This window comes from Pagrus major, chromosome 7 (assembly GCF_040436345.1).
Source record: "Pagrus major chromosome 7, Pma_NU_1.0".
In the NCBI taxonomy this organism is placed as follows: Eukaryota; Metazoa; Chordata; class Actinopteri; order Spariformes; family Sparidae; genus Pagrus; species Pagrus major.
Window position 1 is genome coordinate 21,651,947 of NC_133221.1, and position 10,229 is coordinate 21,662,175.

Below are 10,229 nucleotides of genomic sequence, written 5' to 3' on the forward strand. Positions count from 1 at the left end.
ACAAATGTAATGGACGTTCAAAGTGAGTATCATTTCATTTACAAATAAATTCTACTTAAGCAATGAATTTGGGCATACTCTGAATTGTGATGTGACCAATAGTGGACTCGTGTACGAAGGTTAGGCTACAACTGCTAATGCTGTTCATAAAATATGTTGTACTACTACACGTAGCTAACGCTAGTCATATTTAGCAGTTTAATTTGGCCATCCTACCCTTTAGTTTAGCATAACAGTGGATAACAGAGGATTCATTTGACAAATCTGCTCAGCTAGAGAGGGCTTTTCATTTGGCCGTGGGGAGGAAAAACATGATTCAATTTTTGCACTGATTCAAAGATCAGTGCAAACTGTTGTTTGTTTTTAGAGTTTAGGCTGCAGGGATAATCTTTGGTTTAGCTGCATTCTGGTGCAATGTAACCTTGGATCCATCTAAAATGAACCGGGTACTGAAGAGGGATGCACATAAAAAAGCATGAAGATTGCCCACCTACTTTGCAGAGGTCAAAAAGCAGTGCAGTCTTACATGAAAGTTATATCTGCTGACTCGATGGGCTCAAATGGGGGACCACAAAGAGCCTCATCAAGCACCTAAGCAAAATCCAATGAGGGGATGATGGAATTGGACTGGATTGGACCCCAAGCATCTAAATCCCTTTAAGAAACGTATTGCAAGAGGCTGAGCACCATCAAAGCCAACATGACTTAAATAGAAATCATAATTGTGAAAAAGGAGCGATCCAGTAACTCCTCAAGGAATGCCAAAACATGTACAATAGAGCACTGAAATGGGAGTATGTTTTGGTTCTGACACCACTGCTTGAATGCCTGCCATTTATAGGAACATAGGCCTCTAGTCGATGATGCTCGCACTCCTGTGAGCGACTTTTACCTATTAAATTGGACCTTTTTAACTGGTCCATGTAGACATGAAACTTATGGAAAATTCAAGAAATACTATGGATTCCAAACTAAAGAAGCACATGGAGATGAGGTGTCTAGAATAAGACCCAAACTTCCCAGGGTTGAACGATGGAAGTGGTATCACATGCCCTTTATGGTCCTTGTCGTGATAAGAGAAGAAGACATCTCTGTCACCGGTTTAAGATTGGTGCTCTTTCTTAAATATACCTCATGGACATCTACCTGGAGATAGCTAGCCTGTTCTGCAGAGGTGTTTTTAGTGAGGTAAGAGCGTAAAGACTGGGAGTGAATTGCAAACTGATTTCCGGAAGATAATGTTGAGGAGGAGACTAGACTTGCAGGCAGGCAGGCAGGCAGGCAGGCAAGCAGGCAAGCAGGGTTGACTGGAGCCGGCATGGAAGAACACAGGAGAGCAGGTCAGCAGGAAGCCGAACAGAACGGCGCTGAAGATCTCTGCAGGAGCCAAGACAAGGGAATCAGCACAAAGGCAAAAAAACAGGAAACACGAAAATACAAAATGGCAGCACTCCGAAGTCACTGTAAGGGATGCAATAATCTAGCCCGAAGTGGTGGAGAGACCAGGTAGATAAAGCCAGAGGGCGATGAGTTGATCTGGAACAGGTGTGCCACTCTGCTGCTGCTGCTGCTGCTGCTGCTGCTGCTGCCACGCCCATAGACACACACACACACAGGAGAAGGAGCAGGTGAGGGAGAAAAGGGGGGGTGGGGGGGTGGGAAGCAGGTAAGGAGAACCGAACACAGAAAAACAACAGGGCTGCCACAGTAGCACCGTGACATAATGAAAGAAAATATATCAGAAGTGCGTAACTTGAGATTGCATTGTCGCTGTCGCTGTCACTGTCACTATCACTGATGGAGCTAACCCTGATAAGCCGTGTAAAATGATAAATGCATTGAAGGAAAACCCATGTATATACATATGAGACAAAAATATAGATTAATGTAATATTAATTATAATTTTGTGTTTTCTTGACATTTATTTGTTACAATTGTATGTGTGTTATGTTTTACTTTTAAGTGAAACATCAGTTGTGGATGTGCCAAAGAATGGCACTTAGGGAGCTACAGTGTGTCAAACGTCTTCTTCTATTGGTACATCACCTGCCTTAAACTGTACTTGGACATGTGCAACTACTATGCATTGCATGGAAAGAGCATTACATCTAATAACTAAAATGTAATCATAACATCCAAGAAAATTACATTTCACAGTAGGGCCACTGTGTTGATTATCCAATGATTAACTTCTTGAAATTGAAGCGCAAATATGATAGCAATGACTGCTCTGCACCACTATTGTCCAGAGCCTTACCCACCATCCACAACAATTTTCAGAATAATGTCACTTTAATAGTAATTGGGTGTCATGTAAAAAATTTGAACATACATTTCTATACTTTTTATGAAACATGGTTTTATGGTCTTGATGTGGTGTTTTGGAGATAACATTTTATCTTAATGCTAAGTCATGGTTAAAGGTAAAAGCTGATTCACCTTGTGTATTAACTTCACTGAGTTTCAGTCTGTCTCACTTCATGGAGGCCTATCCCTTCCTACCATGCAGAACGATGAGTTCCGCACTTACACCAGCAGGTTGACTGAATTCAAATTCTGGTGAGAGCCCTGGACATTAATCACTTTCATCTGCTGACTGATTGCAAATTTTCCTATTTCAAATTACCTGTGCAGTCCAACATTAAATCGTGCAGGGATGATTTGTAAGAGGAGGTGGTCTTTTAGCCTAAACCAAAGACACTGGGTTTCAAGTAATTTGTGTAAATTTGCCTGTGACACATCTAGTATGATCTTACAAGCTCATCTGTACTGAGAACATGATTATAGTATAAATTTCTTTTTAAGGGCCATTCAATTATGAAATATGCCCCTGAAAGTCCTGAAGGTGGAAGGAAGACAATGTGTTTGACAGTCTGAGTTAGTGACCATTTGGAAAATTTAAAAAAGTTTTTTTTTAGTGGATAATCTCTTGGATTTTCAAATTTAAAGCCTTTTCACATCCTGGTCTGAATTTAGAAATAGGTTTTAACCCCTTTTTGATGGACATTGTGGATGCAGCTGTCAACTGGAAAGCATATCACCATGTGATTTGTATAGATAGTATTTTATAAGTTTCATTATTTCAATACTTCATCATACTACATCATTGAAATAGTGAGTTTCTTTTTAATCTGTTTTTTATTTAATAATGTGATAGAATAATATTTACCTATCATCATTTGTTTTTATTATCTGCACCATGATGTTCACAGGTCGAAACTTGTTACTGTTAAAACCATTCAAATGTTTTTCATTGTTAATATACTTTTACTATTTGGTCAAGTGCTTAAAGACATTTTTCCCTACATTTTTTTTCCACAAATCAATGCCAGTCCTTGAAACCTGGGAATGGTACAGAGGAAAGTATGCCACATGTTGTAGTAAAGGGAACATGTTTGCAACATTTTAAACATAGATATATTTTCTGTTATCGTAATTTAAACATCATCATTTCTGTCTCACAGAGCTGGAAAACTAAAGTGAATTTGCCAATTTGTTGAAAGGACTTCTGTATCGTCTTAGAGGATTATCATATTTATTAATGATAGTGTTAAACTTGCTTGCTCATGGTGATTGTTACACTCAGTATGTAGTCATCACAAGGGTTCTGTGCAGCAGCAGTTTAGATGCTTTTGCATGCTGATTTGTAAACTTTCCTCCCACCATTTGTAGTAATGCATTTGTCACACTCCATGCACTCCCACATGCATGGAAATGATATTGGGTGATGGATATAGCCATCACCTGTGTCTCATAACAAGGCAGAGGCAAATTGTACCACATCAGTTTCACATCAGATCTGTAAACAACAACTGCAACAATGAAACACTGCCTGGCTTTTCTGTGTCTCCTGGGATTTGTTTTTCATGCCTTGGCACAATGCACTGTCCCAGCCTCAGAGTTCCATCTAGAAGGAGATTTTTTGATAGGTGGACTGTTTGATATTCATCAAGCCAACGCACCTCTTTACCATGACAGACCAGAAGCCATCGACTGCTCCAGGTAAGCAACTAAATCTTGGTCGATGCCTTCTCAAGATCAAACAAAGAATATCAAATGACCCAGTTAACTGCTACATGATCGAATAAGTTGTATAACATTACATCTTACCTCAGTCTCTGTTCATTAAAAAAAACTGCAACATCCATGCGGGATCCCAAGAATGACAGTGATATTTCAGCCTTCACAAACAGAAGTGCTTAAAGCACTGTGGCAAAACTTGCAAGTGAGAGGTTTTGAGGCTACACTTCAAATTCTTAAGAACTAATCCCTTTCTCCTGTTGTTCTTTCTCTTTCCTCAGTCAACCTTTCAGTCTTACACATTATCGAATGTTTCAGTTGATGAGATTCTCCGTGGAGGAAATCAATAATTCTACCAACCTACTGCCAAATGTGTCTCTGGGCTATGAAATATTTGACCACTGCTCAGATACACAGAGTTTTCCAAGCATTTTAAACTTCGTCTCAGTCAATGGCATGATTCAACCTTGGCATGAACAACACCAGCAACAAACAAGTCCATACAAAACCAAAGTCATTGCAGTGGTTGGCCCTATTTCAAGCACTCACACCCTGACGGTTGCCCCATTGTTCATGGTGGATCTCATTCCTATGGTAAGTTTTTTCATATAAATGCAGCATAGTATAGACCAGGGTTTCCGCCGGTGTATTGCAAGATCAGCAGCTCCTGGGGCCCAAGCAGTTTTAACATTTTTAAAAAATGTATATTTAAGACATTTCTTAAACTAAAATGTGTTATACAAATAGCGTACTCTTTTACAAAATATCTCAGTGTTGTGCATAACGTGAGTGAGTGTGCAGTTGAGAGAGACAAAAGGAGGGAGTGTATGTGACGGTGAGTATGAAGCGGTAATGTTATAGTTATGAACATAGCAATGCAGTGTATATACAGTTGAGGCTATTTGTCGGTGAATAAATGCTCTGACAAGAACCATGCCAAGTTCCCGTGTCTTGCTTTCCACCTGCCAATTAAAGTCTTCCTGGGGAAATGACAGCTTCAACTCAGGCTCACTTAAGGTGGACTGAACTTTAAGGTGGAAATACAGTGTACAATATCTATTCTCCTTTTAGTGAGAAGCTGCTCCTACGACTTCCCACCCACCTAGCCAAACAACTTTTCTGTCGAAAACCCTGGTATAGGCCAATGTTATTGTCATTTATTTTATTTGAAGCAGCTTTTATTTTGAATTGTCACTGGAAAAAGTTAACTTCTCTATCACTCTATTTACAGGTCAACTATGGATCTTCTAGTTCTGTCTTTTCAAAAAAAGCAAAATTCCCCTCTTTTCTGCGAACAGTGCATTCCAATACAGACTCCATAGAAGTGATTTTTAACATTGTGCAGCACTTCAACTGGCGCTGGGTTGCTTTCCTTTACATTGATAATGATTATGGCATTGATGGACGGGAATTGTTCATAAAGAGGATTAAAGACACTGAGATCTGCCTGGCATACACCAAAGGCCTCGGTGACAAGCCAGATTACTCTCAAATATTCAAACAGATAGAGGCACAGAGGATATACATCATTATTGTTTTTACTCCTGAAATGACTGCTGAAGCTCTCATTGAGTCAGCAATACAACTGAATATCACAAACAAGGTGTGGATAGCAGGGGAAAGCTGGTCCTTAAACAAGAGGCTCCCCAAGACAAAAGGAATAAAAAATATTGGAACTGTAATTGGGTTGTCACAGCCATTACAGACAATACCTGGTTTCAATGATTTTATCTATGCTTCCAAAAGCCAGAACAATTGTCTTAATGCAGAACAAAATATGTTTTGTAATCAGGTTTGCAACTGCAGTAGCCTGAGCGCAGAAGATATAATTGCAACAAATCCATCTTTCTCTTTTCCTGTTTATTCTGCTGTATATGGCATCGCTCATGCCTTACATCACACCTTGCAATGTGGATCTGGCAGATGTAATGGGAATATTAAAGTGTACCCACATATGGTAAGTATACAAATATATATATTTTTTAATGTAATAAGAGCATTTTAATTTTTTTCCTTCCTTTATGCTTATGTGTAATAAGCATATATTTTTTTATTGCAAGCAAAAAAAAGTAATGGTAATTTGAACTTTGTACCCACACCAGGTTCTAGCAGAGCTGAAGAAGTCCAATTTTACACTTTTAAACCAGAGTATTCAGTTTGATGAGAATGGTGACCCGAAGTATGGATCCTATTCTATTGTTTTCTGGAACCACAGTGGTGATGCAGAGGAGATCGGCTTTTATGAATTATACCCAACAATCACTTTCTTCATCAACAACAGCAAAATTCAGTGGTACATGAACGGAGAAGTATGTTGTTTTCCCTTATTACAATATGTGTAGTAAAATGGGTATTTTTTTAACAGAATATCAAAAGTTTTAAATAATTTTTCTTTCCTACAAGGATATGTGCCCGCATGCCATATTCCACTCTGCTCCCTAGGTTATGTTTTCATTGTTTCATTAATTCAATCAGAGTCCTGTTTTATTTTTTTACTTACCTCTCTCATCATTGCAAATCACTTCACTTCATGGCTTTGTGTGTTTCCTCATCTGTTTGTCTGCCACACCCTGATTGGTTTCAACTGCTCCTGGTTATCCTCCCCTCTCTAGTGTTTTTAGTGTGTGTTCCCCAGTTTGTCTTGCTTATTCTCCAGTCTTTTTTTATCTTTGCTTTGCTTTTCTGGACCTGTTTATTGGATTTTGATTCCTGCCTGCTTGTGTTTGGATTTGTTTGCTCTTTTGGGCTACCGTCTACGGAATTGAATTGAATTGGAAGCTTTTGTACTGTTTTTGTGTGCAACAAATTCATTGACCTGCTTCAGCTCTGCCTCGGGTGTCCTGTCTTTGGACCCACTTCTTGCTCTCCTTTTTCTCCTGCACAAGTATAACAGTAGTCATGGAGTCAGCAGACACCTTATCAGACACCTTATTGATTAACTTCAATCAGAATTCCTTTTCAACCCTCCTGTCCTTCTAAGCATCTTGTAATGAACACAGAAAGGCAGGGAAGTGTCTTCTAAGCCTAAACTGAGGAACTTGTTACTTGTGTGGGTCACAGACTTCCTTAACACCTCTGCATCTCAGCCTGCTTCCCAACCAGCTGGTTTCCACCATGCTAGCCTGGAGCCTTTTAGCCTCCGGAATGCTAGATTCCAGCCTGCATCCCAGCTAGCTGGCCACTTAAGAAGAGTTGTCCTGGGCCCCAACATCATTGCAAGTCTCTGCAGCCCAGCACCCCAGACCTTTCAATGACCCCACAGAGCTGCTACCAGCTCTCCTGGATCTCCAGTCGGTGATCCAGCCAACACCTGCTCCTGTCCCATACTCCAGCTGCTGGACCTCATCTAGCTCTTCAGCCGGCTTCCAGGGCAGCTCAGCCTAAGTTGCCACCTCTTGAGTGTTCCTGCATATGTTGCTGGCCTTGAGGCAGTAATAAGCTAATCAGCTTGGGAGGACGTCTGGAATTGGATCTGTGTGTCTGTGTATGAGCATTGTTTCCTCTGCAGTCTAATTTGTCCCGAAAATATTTTTTACTGGTCATAATAGCATTATTGATCCTATCGTTGCTTTATACCATTGTATCCACAAAGCATCTTTCACTACCAATTGTCCATTGTGCAATCTGCAGGGATGTCTAAATGTAATACTCAATGTCTAATTTTACAAAAAGTCTTTAAACTTTTTAAATGCTGGATGCCTTGTAACTGATACTTCACCCTTATTTGTCTCCACCCATCACAGTATTAATTTGGCATAACTGATATTTGATTTGTTGCTAAATAATTGTCTTGTACAGGTGCCTACTTCAGTGTGTTCCCCAGAGTGTCCTGTAGGACATGCAAAAAAGCAAGATGGAATCCACAAATGCTGCTTCACTTGTGAAATCTGTCTGAATGGAACTTATGTCAACAGCACAGGTGAATTTTATATATGAGAGGCCATGCAATGAATTGTGTTTTTTTGGGTTCACTGCTATCTTCAACAGCAAAATAAACCCATTTCCTGTCAATCAGCAATACATTCTTAGTCTTGTTACAGTTACTTCCCGGGAAGTTATTACTATAAACGACTAGAACAAATCTGACATAAAATCTTGCTCTTTCTTTACACTGAGGATTTTCCAAAAGTTGACCTTAACTTACACTTTCACTAATTTTATTCCTCTCATATATTGAAAATCTTTTCCTTTTTTTGTGTAAAACAGAAGATCCCTACAAGTGCATCCAATGCAAGAAGACAGAATGGTCTGCAGTAGGAAGCACATCATGCAATCTGCGGGTGGTGGAGTACATCCCATTCACAGACAGAGGAGCTATAATGATCATGGTCGGGACCTGGGTCTTGGTGGGCCTCACAGCAGCCATGTCCGTTCTCTTTGCTGTCAACTACAACACACCTATTGTCAGATCTGCTGGGGGACCAATGTGCTTCCTAATTTTAGGCTGCCTCAGTCTGTGTAGTATTAGTGTGTTCTTTTACTTTGACAAGCCAACAACTTCCTTTTGTATCTTAAGGTTCTTGCCATTTGTTTTGTTTTACAATGTTTGTCTAGCATGTTTTGTTGTGCGCTCGTTTCAAATTGTTTGCATTTTCAAAATAGCCGCCAAGTTCCCCAAGCTTCAAACATGGTGGATGAAATATCATGGAAAATGGCTGGTCATCACTGTGGCATTTGTTACTCAGGCACTCTTACTTCTTATTGCCTATTCCTTTGACACATCTGAGCCCTACAATGAAACAGTTTGGTACCCAGACAAAATAATACTTAGTTGTAATCTTGATCTTAAAGCATCTTCTGGTTCCATGATTTTACTTTCATCTTTGTGCTGTCTTTGCTTCATTTTCTCCTACATGGGAAAAGATCTCCCAAAAAATTACAATGAGGCCAAAGCAATAACTTTCTGCCTAATCCTGCTGATCCTCACCTGGATCATTTTTGCCACTGTATACATGCTTTACCGTGGCAAGTACATCCAAACTCTTAATGCTCTAGCAGTACTCTCCAGTCTCTACTCCTTTCTGTTGTGGTATTTTCTCCCAAAATGTTACATCATAATTTTTCAACCCCACAAAAACACGCAGCAGTACTTCCAAGGTCTCATTCAGAATTATACCAAAACAATTAGCCAGTAGAGCTTCCAGTAAATATGTGGATCCATAGACAGAAGACCTGATGTGCCTCAGACATTATGAATTTTGGAAATGCAATGCTAATAATTTGACTTTTTTTTAAATGAAAAGTACTGAATATTTATCTTTTTGACTCATGAGGAACATATACTAACTGTAATGGCTTCCCTCCAAATTGTTGCAGTTTTAGCAGGCTTGTCATTACAAACGCTAGAACTAAATTCTGTATTGAGTAGAAGAAATCTTAGCACTTTGCAAACTTTGGAAGGTCTTATTTCTAAGAATATGTGCCTTGAATGTATTTTGTTGGTATTGACATTTTTTCCATTTAAATTAAAATACTTTCAAAGTAAAATATTTAGATTAGCATATTTTCAATTATATATGTAATTTAACAGCATCAGGGCATTTAGTGAAAACCCACATCCAGTTAATTCTACTAAGCCTCTGTACTAATTCAGATTTCTACATGTATGTGTACATTTTTACGTTTAAGAGGTATCAGAATAATAAATTAGAAGTATAAACAAAGCTTGTTACAGTGTATCTATTAACACATCTTTATAGGATCCTTAAAATTTCTAGATATTGTGTATTTAAAAACATTAGAAATACTTTTTTTGAGAACAAAAGCCTTCCTGTCTGTATTAAAAGAAAAAATACATTTAGGGAAGGATGTTATCATTTAAAACAGTTGTTAATCTTTGAAAAATACAAAGTTAGAATCAATGTAAAAAGCCAATAGATGTGTGTCAGTTTTGGCGGTCAAACTATGGAATGGACTTAGTGATGAGTTGAAAGTGTGTAGCTCTCTGAGGAGTTTCAAAAAAGCCTTAAAATGTAAATAGACTAAGGATTATTATTTAAAATGATTACAATTTAAATGAACGATTTAAATTTTACAAGTAAAATGTATGTATTTATTTTTTAAATGTTTAAGTTAGGCTACCACTAATCTTCTAGGTTCTAGGTTATTTTATGGATGATATAGGATAGGCAAAATTAAACCTATTCCTTTTTCAGTTATTAAATGTAAGAAATTTGTGTAAAATATTTTTTGTTTCTTATAACATAAT

General features: G+C 38.5%; 1 protein-coding gene across 1 annotated transcript; it reads left to right on the top strand.

The window, feature by feature from the left end:
• The first annotated feature begins 3,821 nt into the window (after window positions 1-3,821).
• LOC141000218 (taste receptor type 1 member 1-like) lies at window positions 3,822-9,156 on the top strand. Its single transcript, XM_073470876.1, has 6 exons — window positions 3,822-4,003; window positions 4,303-4,615; window positions 5,253-5,978; window positions 6,124-6,330; window positions 7,820-7,940; window positions 8,228-9,156. The coding sequence occupies exons 1-6, from the start codon at window positions 3,822-3,824 to the stop codon at window positions 9,154-9,156; spliced, it is 2,478 nt and encodes an 825-aa protein (XP_073326977.1).
• The last annotated feature ends 1,073 nt before the right edge of the window (window positions 9,157-10,229 follow it).

Excerpts from the sequence above, each read along its gene's own strand:
- LOC141000218 (XM_073470876.1), top strand. The coding sequence starts at position 3,822 with ATGAAACACTGCCTGGCTTTTCTGTGTCTCCTGGGATTTGTTTTTCAT. Across the intron at positions 4,004-4,302 it reads GAAGCCATCGACTGCTCCAG|TCAACCTTTCAGTCTTACAC; the intron begins GTAAGCAACTAA and ends CTCTTTCCTCAG. Across the intron at positions 6,331-7,819 it reads AGTGGTACATGAACGGAGAA|GTGCCTACTTCAGTGTGTTC; the intron begins GTATGTTGTTTT and ends TGTCTTGTACAG.